Source organism: Lepidochelys kempii, chromosome 6 (genome assembly GCF_965140265.1).
Source record: "Lepidochelys kempii isolate rLepKem1 chromosome 6, rLepKem1.hap2, whole genome shotgun sequence".
Classification (NCBI taxonomy): domain Eukaryota; kingdom Metazoa; phylum Chordata; order Testudines; family Cheloniidae; genus Lepidochelys; species Lepidochelys kempii.
Window position 1 is genome coordinate 75,767,694 of NC_133261.1, and position 22,829 is coordinate 75,790,522.

A 22,829-nucleotide genomic window follows, 5' to 3' on the forward strand; every position below is an offset into this window, starting at 1 on the left:
ACTTCCCTACCTCACAGATATGTTGTGAGAGGAAATACATTAATTATGTGGGTTCTGAAGTGATAAATAAAGAGGAAAGGGCTATAGGAGTATCTATGAGAGACTATACAGAACAAGACACACCTCACCAACTCAAAATCTTGAAAGCATGGAAATAAAAAAAATCCTGCAATTTTTTTTGCCACTTTCACATTGCATACAATGTGCTTGATAACATATTCCAACACTCCGTGAGGCTTTCGTTCCTCAAGAAAATACCAAAAAGCAGTATGTACTCCCAACTACATCAATCTCACACTGTGCCAAATGGTGATATCAGCAATGTTAATGTAGAATAACTTCCTGAATGTGTAGTATAGTCAGATATGCCAGTCTGCTGATAACGGGAGTATCAGAGGTTACTGTTAAGGTTTTGCGCTAGAGTATGATTTTGATGAAGTTGGGGGTATATATTGCTTTTTGGTGTTTAATGGTGATGGAAGTGAAAGCCTTATAGTGTTGGAATGTGTTGTGTTGTAGGCAATGTGAAAGTGGGAAGGAATGTAAGACAATTTCCCTTAACTTTTTATACCCATGCTTTTAAGGGTTTGAGTTCATGGAGTGTGTCCTGATGCAACTTTACTTGTCACCAACTGAATTTTTTTGTGTGTGTTTATAATATGCTGTGTGTGAATATTATTATATGTGATAGTTTAGCCTTATAATTTCTTTTGACTGAAAAAGAGACAGTTGGATATTAGTTTAAATTCAAGGTAGAAGAATTTTCCTTTGTGAACTAAAACCTCCATTCTCAAGTATTAAAACTTTTGAAAACAGCTGTCAAAAAGGAAGTGACTGACATAAGATGATATATTTTACAATTATCAGTGACTAAGAAGTAAGTGAAAACCAGGACTGAAAAAAGCACAGTGACAAATGTTTTAAACTGAGAATGCATTGAAGGCTTTATATATATAATGTTCAGAGGCTTTACCTTGTCTGCAGGTATCATATGGCATGGGCGTAATAATAAGCCAGGAAACCTACAATCCTTTGAGAAAGGAAGGCAGAAAACAAAACTGGCTTTCAAAGCCCATAAGCACTACAATGAATTAAGAAAGTCCAGTGTTTTCCTCTTCATTAAGTGGAGTAAATACAATATTAATGTTTATTGGAACATCAGGAATCAGAACCTGTTGTAAATAGTTGACTGGTTGAACGATAGAGTGACAGCAGGCTATTTCATATCGTGATCTGGTGTGAGTTGATTTTAGATTTCCAGTCACATTCAAAGGCCTTATTATATGTCAGTCTTATTTTTTTAGAAAAAAAAAAACTTATCAAGCTGGATAAATTCGGGCTGTCACATTAAAGTGCAAATAAGAATAAAAGCTTCATATCTTGAAATATCTAAATACAGTCTGAGTGACGTTGTCACCAAATGTTCTCATTAAGTTTTGGACCCTAGCTCAGTAAGAGTGAAATAGGCAGATAGGATTGCCTATTAAGAACATAAGAATGGCCGTACTGGGTCAGACCAATGGTCCATCTAGCCCTGTATCCTGTCTTCTGACAGTGGCCAATGCTGGCTGCTTCAAAGAGAAAGGTGAGTCTGTGTCATAAGCATCCACTTAAGGGATCTCCAAGATTTACAGTGTAACTTTATTGTAGTGCCATGATTGGTGGTAGATTGAGACAGATTTTGCCGCACTTGCTTATAGGCTGTGTCTACGGATGTAAGGAACATGTACTATTTGAAATATTGTGGACTTTTTTTTACCTTTATAATAGTAAAGCCAGGTTAGTAACTCTCTGATCTTTTTTCGTTTTGAAACTGATATAGAAAACTAGTTTCTTAATTTTCATGTATTTATAAAAATAAAAATTGTTTAAAAGATATAAATGTTCTCTAAATTCAGAAGAAAACTCAGCAGTAGTTTAAAAAAGTAATGTTAAATACTATTTTAAAATAATTGGATAGGAAGCTGCCATATTGATAATTAGATGGAATGTAGGTCTCAGAATTATAATCCCATTTTAAATCCATAACAAAATGGGAGATTTCCAGAGTTTTTTTAATTTTTCAAGCAATGTGGCTGTTGGGCCAAGTAATCTTGCCATCTGTGACATTTTCCTCATACAACCAATGAAATTGTTTGTAAGGGTATTGATTAGTTGTTACCTCTGATATCATAATGGTCTAGGACTCTTGGAATGGCATAGATACATGCCTTGCTGTACCTATACACTGCATAGGTGTAATATGTAAAGTCAAATGTCTGAGCACTTAAAAATTGGATGGTAACAGACAGAGAATCCCAGTGATGACTGATGTGACTGGTGATAGATACCTTGAACACAAAAAACCCTTAACCATGCTTCTAGCTGTTTCAGTTGCTTCACTCTGACTGAACAGATATTTTAGGCTTCAGAGTGACACAGAGCATGACAATTCTGGAATCTTCTTATATAGCTGAATATATCTGAAGTATTTTTCATATACATTAAAGCCTTGAATTCTCTTCCAGATCTTTATGGCTTAATTGGGTTTTGTGAAGGGTTAGTTCAGTTTTGTGGCTAGGTAAACTTAGTGGGGTAGAGCGTTTTTGGTGGTTTTAAATCTAGACGTGCAAATATCTTTTGGCTAGAATAAGAGGAGACCTGTCTGAAGTTTAGACCTACAACACACAAGCGTACAAAGCTTTACTCACTTCAGTAGTTTGATTAAAGTCAATGAAATTAGTTGTGTGGGTAAGGATTTGCATGCTGTCAGACATAAATGTATCTTGGATTCCAGGTACTGATTCCATGTACTTTGATTGACAAGATTTCTAAATTTTATTACTTCCATTCCATCAATAAGATACTTGCAAAAGGTATGGTGCTATTTAATATATGATTTGGATTTATAAAACAAAAATGTCATTATTGCTTTTTACAATATAATCACATTTGTAGGTTGCATCAAAGATTAACCTCATATTCTTGCACATATTTTCCTCTAAATATGATCATGAAGGAGAGATTTTTGGGGAGGGGGGTGTCACTGACTTGTAGAGATTAGCAGAATCAAAAATAATAATAAAGAGAGGGAATCTCCTTAGAAAATGGTCAGTCTGGGTTTATTTTACCTTTGATCTTAACTATACATGCTAACAATTTATTTTGCTTCCTTGACATTTTGAAGTCTCTATAAATATAAACTTTTTAGATTATTATTGAAACTGTCAGTGTAGTTTTTTAAAAATATTAAAATAAAGGAACAAAATAAAATATAGTCAATTAGACTATGAAACAAGATGACACAAAATCCTGTCTAATCGTGTATTTTCCAACACACCTCAGCATATATTTTTATTCCCATTTAAGAATTGCAGCTTTGACAGCAGCAGGCATTTGACGGCAGCTGGACATCTCTCTAGCATACTTTTGATGATTGATTTATTTTTGAACATATAATACAACATTTGGTTAGAACAAGTATTTTAAAATTGATCTTGCACGAATATGTTCAGTGCATTAGCAACGATTACTAATCTGACTGAAATGCTAAAACCCTTGTTTCAATGCACTCATTTTGGAAGGATTTATTCAAACCTGTTTCTAACAAGATTAGGGCTGTCGTTTTATATTTACATTTGTTTCTGAATATTTGCAAGAAAAGCATACTCTGCTTTCACGAATTACAGTGTCAGTTTGGAAGTAACATAGCAGCCAAGTCGGTGCGGTTCCATGTGACAATTTATACACATTATTTAATGAGTGAGTTTACACATTTGCAAATTATTTTAACATAACCACAAACTTTGACTTAATATAAAATCATGTTTGATTTAGTGTTGATGAAAACTGTTGGACTGACAAGGCTGGAAAATGAAGTCCTCTTTATCTACAGGACAACATCCAGGCAAGTGTCTCATACACGATACCCTGCAGTGCGCTCAACCCTGACTGTGGAGAGAGATGACTTTCTTTAGGGGGATCGGGGATAGTTCATTCTCCATGGCCTATACAGTTCTTGGCTTCTCTGCTGAGTTTTCCAATTAGTGTGAATTGTGGTGGTGAATTTCTGATAGTTGAGCTGGAACTAAGAATTAGCAAACTCCCTTCCTAATAGAGGGGCCATCAAACTTTAATCCCTGCTTAGCTGTGCCAGATTCAAACTGCTCACCTACAGGTGAAAAACTATCCAGTGAGCAATACCATGAAGCATCTAGTGCCCCAGTAAGTGCTTATTTAAGGGGTGTGTGTGTGTGTATATATATGTTTACATAACTTTAATGTTATTTTAACAGTTTTGTGTGGGGTGGGTGTGTGTGTGTACACACACACACCCCCCAAACAAAACTCTTAAAATAACATTAAAGTTGCAAAGTTAAGTGCTCAAGTTAGAAAATACCAGATGTAAGACAATATATGAAATCTTAATTCTTCCCTTTTGCGTTTATGCATTGTAATAATCTTTCACTGCATGATCACATACTATTTATTCTTCACCTAGGTTGTCAGCAGGGTTTCAGCCAATGCCCTTCAGAGCCACAGCACAGGTTTCTTATCATTTGAACTTAGGAGTAATTAACTGGTAGCAGAAGTTGGCTGTTATCTTCTATGTGGACCAACCCCTGGATTCACCTTTTGCCAGTGGGTTCCTGAACTGTTTGTGAGACAACGGTGGAATGTTGAGTGCCAGAATTTGTGGGTTCTCTTCCAATTTATGGATGGGGAGTGTTGTCTAATGGTTAGGTCCATGGTTGCAGCCAACAGCCAAACTTACAAATTTGGTTCATTTCTTCTGAAAGGCAGTGAAGTTAATGGAAGTGATCTGGATGTATTACATTAGAGATTTAGGTTCTGTTCCCAGGTAGGAGTATAGAGCTTGCTCAGTAATATGGGTTGGGAACTGCAAAAATATTAATGGTGGTTTGTGGAAAAAGTGAAACTAGGATTCATGACCTACAGGCTTCTAGACCTGTATGACTTCCCCAAGGCCAATAAGTACTTTATGGGGTAGGATCTCCTCACTTACACTCATTTAAAAAAAAATTGAAATTTTACTTGGGAAGTGAGACACTTGTCATCAATTGTGTGAGTACCATGCAGAATATGTGGTAAGTGTAAACTTGAAAGCAAAACGTTCAATTTTAGATTTTATGTAACAATGTGAAAATTACTTCAGGCCTGCTGAGTATCTCTCAGGGAGATTACTTGTGTATAAATGTTTCTAATATCAGAGTGTATATTAAGATTTATCTAGTGGATTTAATGAATGGAAGATGAGGTTGATGGTTATAGGAACGTGGCTACATAAACTAGCTGTGTGTACAATTTTGCCTTAATTCTGCAGGCACAGGGGTCAGCCTACATGATGTTCATTGTAGGATCTATGCCTTGACTCAGTGTTTTGTTTTTTGCTTATTTACGCATATATGAAAACAACCCTAACATAGATATCCGTAATCCCTACTGCTCACCTGCCTAGGCATTATCAGCTGACAATTTCCTGTATGAATCATGGTGGAGGTAATTAGAAATAGGCCAAAATACTTAATTTACTTGTCCATTTGTAACTAAATTACTAAACTATTTTCAACCACACTTTGTAAATTGGACCTATTTCTAGGGTTTCAGTTGTATGTCCCATTTTAGTCCAAAGTATATTTTCACTTGTGACTTATAAAAACAATCTCTATATTTGTGTGACAATGACTTCTTGTAAAAATGGGGTTCTAAATATGTAAGCTATCAGCCTGTTATATCTCCACAGAAGTGTGTTGCAGGTTACCATTATAAAACATTTTTTCCATTTGTGAAAAATGTCTAAAATATGACAACCATATTATGAAATATTTTAGTCATTTACATTTATTTTTTGAAAATCTGTACAAGAAGTGTGAAATGCAGATAACCACTTAATGGCTGTGGTTTTAGGGCTATATTCTATCCTTGCTTATGCCCCATATTTGCCTTATTTATATGTAGTCTAAATTAGGGATGTAAATAGCGGTTAAAAAAATAACCATGTAACCGATTAAAATTTTATTGGTTAAACGTTTAACCGGGGAACTTCGGATGCGAGGGGTGCTGCAGCACCCTCACATTTTATGTTGGGCTGCGCTGCCTGGGGGCTGGGGATCCTGGCTGGTGGACCTCGCTGCCGGAGACTCCGCCACTGCGGTTGGGGACTTTGTTGCTTGCCACTGGCCCCCGCTGCGGCTGGGGTCCTGGCTGTCGGCCCTATGCCTGGGGACTCCACTGCCAGCCCTGTGGCCAGGGTCCCTCCTGGCTGCTGCACCTGGGGTGGCTGCAGAGTCCTGGGCTCTGGCCAGCAGTGGAGTGTAATCATCTGGCATGCCTCTGCAGCCCCTGCTGGGGGGAGGCACATGGCTCCGCATGCTGCTTCTGTTTGCAAGTACCTCACTCGCTGCTCCCGTTGGCTGCAGTTCCCCGTTCCCGGCCAATAGGCGCTGTGGGGGGGTTCTTGCAGGCAGGAGCAGTGCACAGAGACCCCAGCCTCCTTTTCCTTCCAGGGGCCGCAGAGGTGTGCTGGCCACTTCCAGGAGTGGCATGGGGTCAGGGAAGGTAGGGAGCCTGCCTTAGCCCCGCTGCTCCGCAGGACTTTTAGCGGCCGGAGATTGCGATCGATTGGTAGAGGCTCCAGGATTGACCAGTTGATCGCTTCTACCTGTTGGTGACCACTAATCTATACAGTGTAAAATTAATGCAAGTCTGCCTGAACTACCATCATTCTGAGTGTGCATTCTGTTTTGGCTTCACAGGGCAGAATTTGTCCATATTACACAAGTGCCCTTTGCCCTTGTTAGGTTAAATTAATGAATTCTTAATCTGCTTGCAATACAGAAGGGCTGAATGTATGTCCAGGAGATATAAGTAGGGTAGTGCAAAAGACTAGAATATTATTAGTATTATCTTCAAAGGTTACAAATCTACCTGACTCCATTTGTGATTGATAAAATTAAGTTATTGGAGGACTCTCTTGTACATTTCTGGATTTAAGGGAAAAAATACCTTGAATGAACACCCTTGTGAAAATGGATTTTTTTGAGGCTGTGTTGTTACTTTTTTGGGGCAAATTGTCCTGATGCAACCCCATTAATCTCACTATCAATATGCCAGGAATGAATTTGGTGCACTAAATTAAAATCTTATATGGCTTCCCAAGAGGAATTTAAGTTGCTGTGCTATTAATGTACCTCTTGTGTTTCTATTCATGCTTAGAGCAGCCACTCAATTAATAAAACCAACCTCCCTACTTGGCTTTCTTCATAAAAGCTTCTGAATGCCCATTTTATTCCATGAAACATTACAAGTATTAAGATCATAAGCCACTTTCTGTGTTAGTGTTTTATTATTGTTAGTATTATCATAGTGCCTAGGAGCCCTAGTCATGGACCCAGGACCCTATTGTGCTAGGTACTGTAGAAATACAGAAAAGAAATTTGGCCTCTGCCCAAAGATATTACAGTTGAAGTATAAGATAAGAGACATCAGATGGATACAGACAGATAGACGGGGAAGTACAAGGGAAGAGTGAGACAACAATATATTGTATTTGTATTGTATTTATTGAGACAGATGTTTTTATATTGTAAGTTCTATGGGGCAACGTGTTCTTTGTGTAGCAAATTGCACCTATTTTGAATCACTTTCTATAAATAAATGTAAAGTTTATTAGCACAGTGCTATATACATAATATTCAATAGGAATCCAGTTTGTAAACCTTTTGTCTGGGTAACTCTATGGCTAATTACGTCATGCAATCTATGCGTGTTTGTGGATGGATAGAATTGTTACCACTGGAAAATCCAGACTAACAATGCCTTATAACTGGGCAAAATAAAGAGAAAAGGATTAAGGAAACCTGAAACTTTCTGATGGGCATAATATTTAAAGTTCAGTACAGAGCAATTGCAGGGCCAATGAAAAAAGTAGCATATGATGAATGTGGTTGCAAGGAGTTTTAAGGAGGTAATAATTGCACAAAATAGGGAAAGATGATGATACACGAGATGAGTATATAGAGATAGTACTGAAAGCAGGTAGAGGGAAGTCAGAAGAGGAAAAGCATAAAATGAGTTACAGTACTTATATATTGCAAAAGTTGGAAAAGAAAATGAGGAAAAAGTACTATAAGGTATAAAAGAAGCAAGAGAAGGACAAAGTAAAGTATATCAGCAATATAATAGGGAGGAAGAACAGAAATGCCCTGAAAAAGAGAAAATGGAAATATACTCAAGCTACAATGGAAGAGCGGGGAACATATAAGTACCTAGAAAGACAGATAAAATGCTTCAGTCTTCTCTCAGTAGGATAATATAAAGAGGATTTTAAGAGGGATGATGACAACTTCTCTTGGTTATCAGATACAACTATTTAAAATAATGTATTCCATTTGGAAGATCTCTCTTTCTTTAATTTTTAGAGTTGTATTAAAAAGCCTTGAATTCACAGTGTTTGTTGAGTGTGAGTGTATGTGTACATGCCAAGTGTGCCAAGACTCACCCTTAGTGAGTGGTTGAGTACAGGCAGGATGTTATGGATTGCTGTTATATTTTCTCCATTCCTTTTAGCTCATGGTTTGAGCCAAAACTCAATACTTAGGCTCCAGTCAAGAGGAGAGTGCTGATTCCAGGGAATTGTCCAGTTGAAAACCGTATTCCATTCATTTTAGGGCCCTCATTCTTGAAGCATAGGTATCAGCATCAACTTGTCTGTAAGAAAGTGGCTGAACCAAATGTCTGGTACTGTTTTTGCTTTCCTCTCAGCTGCTATACCTTTCCAACTCATTGTGCAAAATCTGTGTGTGAAGGGGTGTCTGTACCCTGGGAAATGTGGGAAGAGTTATCCTGCTTTGCTACAAATTGTCCACAGCTGCCTGGCCCTTTCATAGGGATTTGCAAAGGAGTAGGTTGGGATCAGAGGTGGAGAATCAGTGACACTAATCTCTTCCAAAAGGGAGCAGGATGATGGGGTCTGAGGGGAAGTGAAAGATGCTCTTGGGCAAGGGGGCTCTGAAATAGCACAAGCTCTTGTGCAGTTGATGAGCCTGAGGCAAACCTGGCTCATTTTCATCCCCCATGTACGGACCTTTGGAGAGCTTTGTTGACATGACTTAGTCCTTAAAGGGGCAGGATGTAGTTTTGTTTTGTTTTGTTTTGTTCGTCTGCCATAACCGCTGCCTGTAGAGAATAGCCTAATTTTCTGCTTTATCTCCTGGGATTGTGTGACTAGTTTTTTTCATACCATTCCTCACCCAATCCCAGCTGCAAAATCGCAAAGGCTTCCTCAGGCTATGTCTACACTACACAGCTGTTAACGACAGGGCTGTGTTGCTACAGCCGTGCCGCTAAAAGGTGTGCAGTGTAGCCGCTGTTTGATGGCTCTCCTGCCAACAAAAAACTTCCACCCCTAACGAGCGGCATTTCTGTTGTTGGCAGGAGAGTGCTCCTGCCGACAACCTGCTGTTCACACTGGTGCTTGTTGCGGCAAAACGTTTGTCTTTCGGGGGGAGGGAAAGGTTTGTCGTTCAATTGCCAGTGTAGACGTAGCCCTAGAAAGACTCCTGCTTTGAAACAGGAGTGGATTAAAGCGCATTTAGTGTCCTGCAACCTAGTATCAGGTAGATTTACATCCCAGCTTGCTACAAAGTGTTTGTATACACAACCCCTATATCTGTCTTGGGGATAAATAGTAGCATTCTTGGTTGAAGACCAACATCATTGTCAAGCTACATATTCATGATAATATTTTTTAACAAGTTAAAGGAACACTGTAAAATAAAAAATCACTCTTCTGTCTGAATTTTACTTCCTATTTTTTGTTAAATTAACACGTAAACTTGCTTCTACTGAGATTAGAGAGAGAAATATTTTTTTTTCTGTTTTTGTTACGTTTACATTTGATAACTTTGTACATTCATTTAGTTTTTCCTATTTTTGTGTGTGTCTTTAACACAGTAAATGAGTGAAAATTAAAAAAAAAAAAAAAGGGAAATGTAATTAAAAAACATCCCATGAAATTGACTGGAGACTTGGGGGAAAATGTGGTATTGAAACTACTTTAAATTCATTTTTCAAACTGACTAGATGTCAAGCTGATAGTGACCCTTTAAAGTTGCAGCTATTTGGAGATATTGCTTTAAAAAAGTGTAAAGATAAAATTTTTTGTTTGCTTATTTAAGGTCACATTATTTAAAAGTTGACCTTTTAAGGTAGTTCTTAGGTTTTGTTTTAACTTGTATGATTATTGGATATTGTGGTATATTTAGGGGCCACATTTAATACTGATGTCTTCTTGCTACCAAAGTAAAAATAATTTCTCATTTCAATGTTATGATGCCAAAGGTAGCAAAAAAGTCACTCTGAATAGGTAGATGAGAACAAAGTGTGAAGTGGAAAGAAAGAGGTTTATATGTACGGATGTATGTCTTAGGAAGTTACTGTACTAATGGTGAAAAATAGCCACCATGTAGAAATAGTAAGGAAATTTAGTCTCTAAAGCTTCACTATGCAAAAAAAGGAATGTTTAAAAATATATGTATTTGATAAAATCAATAGTAGTTTTGAAGATAAAAATATACATTTAAGTAATCTGAACGTTGAATTTGTAAACGTAATTAGTGGCAGAACCTTTTTTAGACTATGCCAATATATTATTTGTGTATATTATTATATGTATTATTTACTTCTGTGAAGCACTATATTGGAATTGCAAATGGTCTAAATTTATATTTTTTTAAAGTTTATCCATTCAAAGGTAAATTTCAGCCTTGTACCTAGAGAATTAGGCTGCACAATTCCCATTAACGCTATGATAATTTTGTGATTTATTTCTTAAAGCTCAAAATGAAATTTTAACTTCAGTGCCCTGCTTATTTGAGCTTTGGTATTTAATGTAGCTGATGGAAAAAGACCCTGAAAAATAGAATCTCATTTGGAGTTATCTCAGCATTTCAGCTGAAATTAAATCCATGCTAGTTTTCTGAAAACTGGCATGGCTGGAGTAAGAAGCATAGGGTCGTATTTTGATCACGGCTTGACAGGAACAAATGGTACAGACAGCTCTGTGTATGGTAGCTAATTATGGTGCCAGAGTTGGCTTAGGTGGGTCTGCCTTGTCTGAATTTTGGAAGATTCTTTATTAAAGTGATAAGCAACAATAGTAAAGGCAATTTGTATTTGGTGTGTTGGGTGTATTTGGCCAAGGGCCATCAGCCAACCAAAAAATGCAATAATACCTTACTAAAGCATGCCCAAGTATGGTTTACTGTTGAAATGTGTCTCCTCATCTTTAAATAGTGGGGATTAGATTGGATTATGTATTGGGTATTTCAGTCCAAAACATTTGCTTGCCCATAGCAAACCATTCAATCTAGAGGAATTGGTCAGGTGGCTTCTCCTCAATTAGCGTGGCAGGTGGATTTTGGATCTTTATTTTATTGAAATCATAGCTGTGCACTAGCTCCTAGCAATGCAGATCTGGCACCACATCACCAAAAAAAGAGGTAGTTCCCTAAACTTGTTTTAGAGTTTTTATTTGTTGCTTTGGGATTAAGAAGAGGGAAAAGGTAATTTACCTAAAGCTCATACAAAATAGTGGAGCGTGCATATATAAACATTTCCTGTTATTGGCAACATGGTATATCGCAGTGGCTTTTGAACGCTACCATGTCATGATCCCATAACCCAAAATTAGATCCGCCACTTCCTATTTGTATGTGCAGGCTTTAATATTTTGGTTGGAGGATCCAGGAGATGTTTGTATAAAAGCTAAATGCTGGATGAATCTTACTTATTTATATCATCATTTAAATGTCACAGGCAGATGATGATGATGATGATGCTGAATCACAAGAAGAGAAAAAGGATGAACTGAGAGGCTATTCAAAAAGAAAGATAGTCTCCAACTGGAACCGTTATGAAGGTGAAGATGCTGAGAAGGAGGCACAAAATGAAAGTGGAGAATCTCAGAGGGGAACGGACTTCAGTGTTCTGCTTAGCTCAGCAGGTAAGGATGAGAAAATCACATAGAGTATTGGTTATTTATGAGATACATTTTTTTCATCATAACTCTAGCTTTAGCTCTTAGCCTTGGTTCTGGAATGGCACTTGGAATGCTACTTGTATGCACTTGACTAAATCCAGTATTGAGTTTAGGATCCCTTAAAATTATTCCAGAAAGAGTTTTCCATGCCTGTTTCATATGGAGTAGTCAGCATTATGAACTTATTGATGAGTAACTGTGCTAGTATAGAAGGGTATGTAAAAGGTTACACACTATCTGGATGGTTTGAAAAAGCTGTGAAAACTAACATGCAGATTCGTTATGCCTAGAATTGCCAGCTACAGGCAGCAGGGGCAACTTAGGAATGTTCGACAATAAATACATAAGGACCAGACCTTGTAGTCCTTACTTGCGCTGAAGTCCCTTGAAATCAATAGTTTTGCCTAACTGAGGATTGCAGGATCAGGCCCTCAATTACAAGTTTTAATAATTTTTTTAACCAGTTAATTTAGTTTGATCACTGAATATTGTAGCGAATGCTGTCCAGTTAAAATGAGGTGTGTACATCTTATTTCAGAGCTTAATTTGTCTCATCTTCACTCTTCCTCTTGACAAGACCTTGTGGCTATTAGCAGGTATCTTAGAATAATAAATCTTATACTCTAGAATACCTCAGCATGATGGAGAGGCAGCTCGCTTCTGAGGCTCTGTTCATAGTAGGCTGAAACCATGCTAATGGCCAATTTTGGTAGCCTGACTTCCTTCACTGGTTTACCTAAAACATATTTCCACGTTGTTGGAATAGCTGTAGCTCACGAAAGCTTATGCTCAAATAAATTGGTTAGTCTCTAAGGTGCCACTAGTACTCCTTTTCTTTTTGCGAATACAGACTAACACGGCTGCTACTCTGAAACTGTTATGATATGGCTTTCAGGAAAAAAATAATCTTTCTTTATACTGAGCAGGGAACCATCTTAGTAACAATTGTTTCTAGCATGATTAGTCTGTGGTGTAGAATGGGCCATATGCCTATGAGTTTAGGGTTTCAGTAAAAATTGTAATGATGTTTCATCATTTTTCTTGTGTGATAGTATTAAAACTCCAGTTAGAAATCTCTCTTTTGTGCTGTGTACTTTTTAGAGCTAAACTACAAAGAACTAAGTTTCTAACAACTTGTATTGTTTAAAAAATTATATTGTCAACAATTTTTGTTGTTTGTGAATTCTCTAAATGGCTGAAATTTAAAATTTGTGTAGTAGTCTTTTTAATACTTACCAATTCCTTGTCCTTCGTTGTGCATATAAACCAGTTTATTATATAGGGCATGTCACAACTGCTGTGCTGCTGGCATTGTTTTGTTTTGTTTTGTTTTGTTTTTTTTATAAAAAGAAATACCAATGAAGCAAATGAAATATTTGCTTTGGGAAGATAAAAAGAAGATAAAAACCTTACAAAAGAATAATATGGATTTCTCACAGAGATGCAAGGGAAAAAAGTAGATCATATTTTGAGCTCATAAACTTTGATGATCTTTAACTGTACACTAAATTGCTTATGAAAAATACTCAAGCCTTGCTTAAGCTGTTTTTTAAATTAAAGTATAATCTCATTCTTATAATGCCATTTTGATTATTAAATTAATTGTATGTTATTGAAAATTATAATTTCAGTATGCCTGTATGGATTATAAAACGTTGGGTTTTACAGCATGGTAGGGATTCACGAGTTGCCTGTTCTGTTTGTATTCATAAAGACTGAGAAACCGATTACTAGAAACTGAAGTTGCTTGTTTTATACCTGTTTAAAACAAGATAATCTAGTTTGTGACTGTTGACCATTCACATACCCCTGGGGAATGCCTTACGTTTTTTAAAATCTAATTTAGAGTTTATCATGTTTTATATCCTGTAAACTGTTTTCATTCTGAATTTCTTTATATTTGCTGTCGTATCAGCAAACATTTTTATATACAATTTATATGTAATATTTTTAGTATGACAGAAGCATTTTTAGTTTCTTTTTTCTGTTATACTAATTTAGAAAAAACAAACTGTTCCTTTGTAGTCTGGGACAATTACTCCTCTCACCCTCTTGTCAGCACTAGAAAAGTCAGGAAGAAGATTATCAAGTCCTATCATTATTATTTAAAAAAATTGTTTTTCTATACAATAGAATTATTATTTGATCCCTAAGTATTCTGCTCCTTGTGAGCTTTTGTTAAGAATTGCTTCTGAGTTATGTGATGAACTAAAAAATAAATCCGCACCTATCTGCAGTACTCTTTCTATATTTTAATTTAGCAGAGCTAGAATCTTTGTAAAAGTAATATAATTGTACACAATTGCATGAAGTCTTTGAAAGTATTTTGTTGGTCTAACCAAGTTTTAAGAGCTGCTTGCTAAATGCTGAAGTTGTAAGATTTACTTATTTCTATTTTAATAACGTTAGTGGAAACCCAGATTATTGTAATTGAGAAGTCCCTTCAACTTCCATGTTGCAATGAGATCTGGTTTGTTCTGGGCAATAGAATTTTTCCTACCTTATCATTTCTGCATTTCAATTATTTCTCTGAGGTAGAATCTACATATATAGGCAGAATGTGGAAAAATTACCCGAGTGAGTGATAGTTTTGTTGCAATATACAGGCAACTAAATTTACCTATCAGACATTGCCGTGTCCCTCTAACTTGCTTAACAGTATCTACTATACAGAGATATGTTTCTCCCTGTTATTTACAGGTAGGTACTAATTTACATTCTCTCCCCATTCTCCCCTTATTTATTCTGACTGATTTAGGCTCTTCAGCAATTTCTTTGCTCCACTGTGCTCCCTTTTCACCACCTGACAGTACAAATGGAGTTGAGACTGATTGCAAACACTCAGCTGGAGGATTCCATAACATGGGGGAGTCCTCAGTGAGTGTAAAGCTAGCAGAGCTGGCTCATATATTACCTTACCCCAGCCCCTGAGTCTGTGAACTTTCATGGGTACAGAATAGCAATGCACAAAGCCAGGTGCTGCACATTAGAGCACTCCTGAGCTTGCTTTATCCGAGAGGGGCTGAGGTGAGGTGAGGCAGAGAATGAGGATACACTCAATGACAGTTAGACACACCAGAGAATCTAGACTACCATCTTTGTACTGAGGAAGTAGAAGGGAAGGCAAAGATTATTACTTTTCTTCTGTATGATGATTTACCTTTTTCACTCTTAGTAACAAATCCTGTATTTTCTTTGAAAACTTCGGGAGTAATAAAAATAATTGTTCTTCAAATATTTGTCCACATGGATCCCACTCTAGATGTGCATGCACGCCCATGCATGTAAGATGGAATTCTTCTTACCAGTCATGGCAGCAAGACAGAATTTAGCAGTGCCCACCTGCTTCCTTCTGTCAGAGTTTAGTTAGTTTAGTACTTAACATTTTTTTAAATTTAGCCTGCTGACAAAAAATAAAAATAAAATAGAAAACCCCTAGGATCATTGATACAGTGGCATTGATCTCATGGCTGAGGCAAAGTCACTGTCCTTCAAGCCCTGCCCTTCTGGTGAGCTGGCAGTGTCCTCAAGTGATGGGCATTCTAAATGCTTTTCCCACTATTTTTGCTCTGGACTGCACAGCATGACCTTTAACCGTTAGCGACATCTAATCCTGTTGTTCTGGATTATCTATTACCCTTGAAACATTTAGGACTTTAATTTAGCTTGGGTAGGGTTTGTGTAGCCAGGGTATCTGCCTGTTGCCCTCCGTTTCAAGGTTTACATATTCCCACATTCAATTATATCTAAGTTCTTGAAAGGTCTGATCCATGTATTGTCCCCCCAACGAGGGACATTTCCCCTCCTGGGAACCTAAATATTGTACTCCTGGCCCTAATAGATCTCCTCCTTTTGAGCCTTTACCGTCATGCTCCTTTACCACCTCTTTATCAAGGAAGCATTTTTGTTACCTCTGCTCAAAGGGTGAGTGTGATTCAAGTGTTAAGGGCAGGACCTCCCTATGCTATTTTCATAAAAACAAGGTGTCTCTGAGGACTCACCATCCTAAATTCTTACCTAAAGTGGTGTCATTTGAATCAATATATATATATTTTCCAGAGTTTTTCTCCAAACCCCATTTGATCTCTGTAGAAACAAAACTTCACACGCTCAGTGTCTTGATGGTAATCCTCCACTCTACTATTTGTTCCATAGAACAAAGCTTTTCCATAAGTCACCAAGGCTATTAGTAGCATTTGGTGACAGGTCTAGAGGGCAGGCTAATCCAACTCATACTTCCTTGCCACTGAAGAGTCTTTTAGCTTTGGGATACCGCAGTGGTTCTCAAACTGTGGGTCAGGACCCCAAAGTGGATCGCGACCCTGTTTTAATGGGGTTGCCATAGGTGATGTTAGACTTGCTGGGGCCTGGGGCCAAAGCTGAAGCCGGAGCCCCATCACCCAGGGATGAAGCCTAAGCCTGAGCCTCACTGCCCTGAGTGGTGGGGCTCGGGCTTTGGCTTTTCCCCCCCTTCCTCCCCAGAGGTGGCGGGGCTTGGGTGGACTCAGGCTTTGTCGTCCCCCCCCCCCCCCCCCGAGTTATGTAATAATTTTTGTTGAAGGGGGTTGGGATGCAATGAAGTTTGAGAACCCCCAGGATACTGTATTGGCAAATTTCAGAGTAACAGCAGGAGTACTTGTGGCACCTTAGAGACTAACCAATTTATTAGAGCATAAGCTTTCGTGAGCTACAGCTCACTTCATCAGATGCATATCGTGGAAACTGCAGCAGACTTTATATATACACATTCATATTCTCTGTGTATATATAAAGTCTGGTGCAGTTTCCACGATATGCATCTGATGAAGTGAGCTGTAGCTCACGAAAGCTTATGCTCTAATAAATTGGTTAGTCTCTAAGGTGCCACAAGTACTCCTTTTCTTTTTGTATTGGCAAAGGAATTGAAGGACAGTTGGGCTTGCTCTACACTTAATGCCCTTGGGTGCAGATGAGTAGGGGTGAGAGGATATGCAGATGGGGCCCCAATGGATGCTGCTGGCCAAAGACTTTTATCTGGAATGCATGGGGCACATGTGCACCTAGAGTGGGATCCCTGTGGACAAAACATTTTGAATACCCACATTTACTGGTTAAATGGTTAAATAACCATTCTTTTTCTCTCACTGCCCTCAGCTTTACAGAGAGCCTTTGGCAAGTGGGAGTTAGTGTACATGTTAGAGTAGGTTTGCGATTCTCTGTAGTATGAAAATCTCAGAGTATAGTAAACTGTGTGTCCAATTTTGTGGCATGCATAATAAGGTGAATCACCCAATAATTTTTCTTGTGATTTGTTTGATTAAATTAGAACTGTATTTCCAAAAGTGAAAACCGTATTTTCTTCTTTTAGACTTGGTGAAGAAATACTTTCCAGTTAGGAAAGTTATGTTTAACAACCATGCACACTTTGAGAAAAAAATTATCTTTTTGGACATATAGAAGTGAATTCACAGGCAGATTTTAATTTTGTGTTTTCATCATCAATACACATTATTTCTTCACAAAGCACTTTATCCTCCTCTCTTGAGCTTTAAATGGAGCAATAAGTATGTGAGGGAAAAGCAGCAGAAATTGAGTTCTAAAGGAAAAATGTGTTTGTGAATATTCCTTATACACATTTATAAGTGGAACAAACAATAATTGAAAGAGTGACTTTTTTTCTACTTTTTATATCTGAATGAGAGAGAGTAATTTTAAACGATTGTAGCACCTCATCTGAATGATTTTGGTCTGGCCTGAGGTTGGTGTAGGGTCTTGGAGGTGAAAGTCTGTTGGTCTTCTGCATCATTATGCCAGCATGCAGCTAATATCTTGAAAAGGGTGGGATCATTAAATATGCTCAGTACAGTGACTGGAAAATGCATTTTAAAATATTGAACCTTTACTTAGAACTAGCAGTGCAATTCTATTCGCGTTTGCTGTTAATATGAGTTCTTGACTTTGCAGTGAAGATAGCATTGTGTGGGTATTGGTGGATGAGTGAAATTATCCATCGCTGGAATAGAAGAAAAATATGTACTGTTCTATGAAATGAACACTCCTGAAATAGAACATGAACTTACATACATCTGTAGGGTTTTTTATGATTAACTCTACTGTCATTCTTAGCACGTCCCTGGATGGCTACATCTGTTTTCTATAATCAGTGTATTAATATGTTACGTTTGTATTTATATAGAACATTTCATACCAAATGATCCCAAAGTGCTTTATAAGCTATACACCAGGATAAGTACAGCAATTTCAAGGGTGGAAAGCAGCAGCTATTTTAATAGCAATCAAGCAACACTAAATAACAGTTAAGGACAAGATGGGAAGAATAACGTAGCCAAATGAAAATCTGACTAGGTCAGAGGTGGGCAAACTCGGGCCTGTTCTGCCTGGCCCCTGAGCTCCTGGCCTGAGAGGCTAGCCCCCGGCCCCTCCCCTACTGTTCCCCCTCCCCCGCAGGCTCAGCTCACGGGGTCACCGGAGCAATGCTCTGGATGGCAGGGCTCCGAGCTCCTGGGGCAGCACAGCTGCAGAGCCTCGGCCTGACCTGGTGCTCTGTGCTGCACGGCGCATGGCTGGCTCCAGCTGGGTGGTGTGGCTGCCAGTCCTGGTGCTCTGGGCGCCGCCAGCCACCAGTGCTACAGGCAGTGTGGTAAGGGAGCAGTGGGGGGTTGGCTAGAGGGCAGTGGAGTTCAGGGGCAGGGGATGTGGATAAGGGTCGGGGCGGTCAGAGGGCGGGGAATGGGGGTGTGTGAATGGGGGCAGGGATCCCAGGGGGCAGTCAGGAAGGAGAGGAGGGGTTGGATGGGGTGGCAGGAGGCAGTCAGGGACAGGGGTTCTGGGGGCAGTCAGGGGACAGGGAGCGGGGGGGTGGATGGGGCAGGGGTCCCGGGGGAGCAGTCAAGAATTCCTGAGAGGACGGGTTGGATGGGGTGGTGGGAGGCAGTCAGGGGTGGGGGTTTCGGGAGCGGTCAGGGGACAGGGAGAAGGGGTGATTGGATGGGGCATGGGTCCTGGGGGGGCAGTCAGGAAGGAGGGGGGGTTGGATGGGGCAGCACGGGGCAGTTAGGGGTGGTCGGTCAGGGAGAAGGGGTGGTTGGATGGGGCAGGAGTCCCGGGGGGGCCATCAGGGGTGAAAAGTAGGGGGGGTCAGATGGGGGCGGGGGCAGGGGCAGGAGCAGGGCCATACCTGGCTGTTTGGGGAGGCACAGCCTCCTCTAACCGGTCCTCCATACAATTTTGGAAACCTGATGTGGCCCTCAGGCTAAAAAGTTTGCCCGCCCCTGGACTAGGATGTAGGGGCTAACACCCTGCATAAAGTGCTATGGGTTATTTAATAAGCACAAGTGGTGAGCAGGGTGTTGAATTATGTCTCCTGCAAAAGAGTGCATCTCCAGCACACACTGTTGTTGCTATGCTGGGGATGTTGGTTTAGAGCTGACTCTGAGGAAAAGACCATGCAGTCAGGGGTGCTGGAACAATTTTTATAGTGGGGGTGCCGATGATGGAAACTATGTATTACGTGTTTGTTATTACTACTTCAAGCCGGGGGTGTGGCAGCACCCCTTTTCCAGCACCACTGCTTCCAGACAAAATATATGTACTTTGAATGCCCTGAGGTGCTACAGGGCAGATGAGGAACAAGGGAGATTTGCTTGTCAGTAACTAAACAACAAAAGTGGTAGAGGAAATGGCAACTTCCTTTCTCTTTTATTTCATAGGAAGTAAGAAAATGAAGTTAGGTAGAGGGAGGCATTATTTAGTTTAAGGATGAAGAAGGTGGCTCGTCTGGCTTTCTGTGTTAAACTCAGAGATGTAATAATTTTATTTAAAAGAATTTAATATGTAGAAGACACAAGAAAGAAGGTTAAAGGAATATCTATAAAAGTATATTTTGACCTATTCATAACCGCAGCATCAGAATTCTGAAATCAGTAACCGTGTTCATTCAGCTATTTTTCTTATTATTTCTGTAGCATCACACTTGTCTTTTCTAAAATGACAGAAGCACTAGAATTTTTTTAGCATAGTCATGACTATAGCATAAGCTTCAGCGTGAAAGCTGTGTGCATACGTTTTCTATTCTTATTTTGCTGCATCTGTAGCCAGCCAATACTCACCGTATGACAAGAAATAGTCCAGTAGTCGGTGATGTTCTCAGGGGACTTTCCAGTTTGGTGCTCTTCATTATATACTAAATGTTGCTATGTAAAAACATGTTATTTTGTCAGGTTTCAGAGTAGCAGATGTGTTAGTCTGTATCCTCAAAAAGAAAAGGAGGACTTGTGGCACCTTAGAGACTAACCAATTTATTTGGGCATAAGCTTTCGTGAGCTACAGCTCACTTCATCGGATTCATGCTATGTTATTTTGGTGTATCTTGGTTCTAATTTAACAAGTCAATCTATTGTGATTGACTTCCTGTTATTTTTAGATACCAACAAGACTAAATGTACCTGTTATCAGAGGATGGGTTATTAGACCATTCTGGCTAAATCAAAACACCTGGTCCCACGTCATGGAATAATTGGACAAACTGGTGAAATAGATTGTTGATGAGAGAGATTTCAAACCTGAGTTTGTTGCTGTCATAAAAAATAGGCTGGTGTCAGAACTTAAATTAGAGCAGTTTGGTATTCAGACCTGATATAACTTAATGAAAAAGTGAAATGTCAACATTTATTAGTTAATTAAATGAGGATTTATGATGAACATTCCCTGTAGGTTTGCAAAGGTGTTAATGTTTGTTAAATTCTCTGGTTAAGTGATTACTTTTTATGATGTGTTGCAATTCTGTTCAGGAAATTGAAACAGGAGCCTTTCTCTTATTTATTTGTTTAGAACTCAATGAAATGATTTTTATAAGGTATGCTACTTGCACAATGTCTTTAATCTCTTAAATTCTCTGTGATGGACAGTATATATATTAAGAAAGGCATTTAAATCTTTATAAAATATACTGTATTCATTTAACTATTATAGGGCTGTCCTGAAAAGCATGTTTTTTTTCATACAGGTGAAGGGGAACTCTTGGATTTAATTTTTTTAATATTCTTCCAGCCTTGAGTCAAAGCAGTACTTTTGTCATGTATTCCTTGGATAGTTAGAAATGGTTTTAGTTTCTATGGTGTTGCTGCTAATATCCTTTTAGGCTCCAACAGTCTCTTGTCTTGTGCTAATTAAATCCAAACTGAGTGTAAAACTCAGGCAAGTTTGCATTACAGCATATAAAAGCCTTCTAATATAGTCAAGCTGTACATTCATTTTCACCGATAATTTGCGTGTTCCTTGTTTGTTAAATTTTGTGTGTTGTTTTTCTGTGCACATTCTCTTTGATGATTTATTGTGTGAATGCTTTTAATATCTGAAGACTCAAAATAAGGTGATGTTTTTAGTAGTCTATGGAAAAGACTTATCTTTATTCCTATTGTTGATCATTTTGAATTGGCTTATCACATTAAAATATTGCTGTTCAGCATTCCAATATAGCATAATGGATTCAATTCAAAATGCCATAAAATGTTATAGCAGAACTGGAGAGGGCTGGGGAGATGAGAAGCAGAACTTTTTAATGCTGTTAAGACTTGAAGGATCTTGTAACTTATTTTACAATAAGTAACACTGTTTATTCCTTTGGACCACACACGTCAATATATATTGGTGTAATTCTTGTATCACTCTTAGGGGGAGAGATAGATCAGTGGTTTGAGCACTGGCCTGCTTAAACTAAGGATTGTGAGTTCAATCCTTGAGGGGCCCACTTAGAGATCAGGGCAAAATTTGGGGATTGGTCCTGCTGGGGGGGGGGGAGGGATAGCTCAGTGGTTTGAGCATTGGCCTGCTAAACCCAGGGTTGTGAGTTCAATCCCTGAGGGGGCCATTTAGGGATCTGGGGCAAAAATTGGGGATTGGCCCTGCTTTGAGTAGGGGGTTGGACTAGATGATCTCCTGAGGTCCCTTCCAACCCTGATATTCTATGATTCTGTTAGCAGTTTCTAGGAATCCTTGGAGCTGTTTAATAATATTGGCATTGCTAGGACTAAATGAGCCTACATTTACAACTCAAGGCAATACATCAGTTCATTGATTTTTCTTCATCTTTGGATCAATAATCAGAGTTGTAAAACATTCACATTTTTTTCCTTTTTAGCATTTTCTGATTGCCATGTAAGATTCCATTGATCTATTTTTATTTTCTACAGGTTATTTAAAATTAACTTTAAAATAGACAACAGTTTTCTCTACCTAGTACTGGCTCCTAGCTGAAGTAAACTACAAATCCATTGTGGAGTCTTCAGGGAATATGTCTTGAACCAATCTAGTAAAAACTCTCTGTTCAAGCAGAAGGAACAAAAGAAGTGGAAACAATAGAATAATCTTACTTTGCTAGAAGAATCTTGCCATGTTTTCAGTGACTGCCTTCATTCTTTTATTCATCTATCTTAAGTACCAAATATAGATTTTGATCCTTCAGTAGGTTCTTGATGGTGAATAAATGTTTTAGCTAGAAATAAGTGGTCAAGTGGCTTATTACTGAGCCAATTAAAATGTTACTATTTGTCTCTTGGGATCTGAGCCCTTTTCTTTCAAGACAATAGCTACTACCACCACAACAACTAAAAAATGCCCCACCTACTTGCCATGCTTCAGTAGGATTATGTCTCCACTGCTGGATGGTAGATGTTGAGATAGAAAATAGAATTTTGACAATGCAGGGTTTGTGTGTGTTTTGTTCTGTTTTTTAACTTCACATTTTTTAGGGGTGGCTGGCAGCTTTAGGTGACTTTTCTTAAAGGCAGGG

The 22,829-nt window shown here is 38.6% G+C and overlaps 1 protein-coding gene across 1 annotated transcript in view; it reads left to right on the top strand.

Moving 5' to 3' along the window:
• Window positions 1-22,829, top strand: part of AVEN (apoptosis and caspase activation inhibitor) — a 176,063-nt gene that overhangs the window by 24,915 nt on the left and 128,319 nt on the right. The window contains exon 2 of the mRNA XM_073348840.1: window positions 11,818-12,004. Coding sequence (XP_073204941.1) covers window positions 11,818-12,004 — 187 coding nt within the window. The remainder of the gene's footprint in view (window positions 1-11,817; window positions 12,005-22,829) is intronic.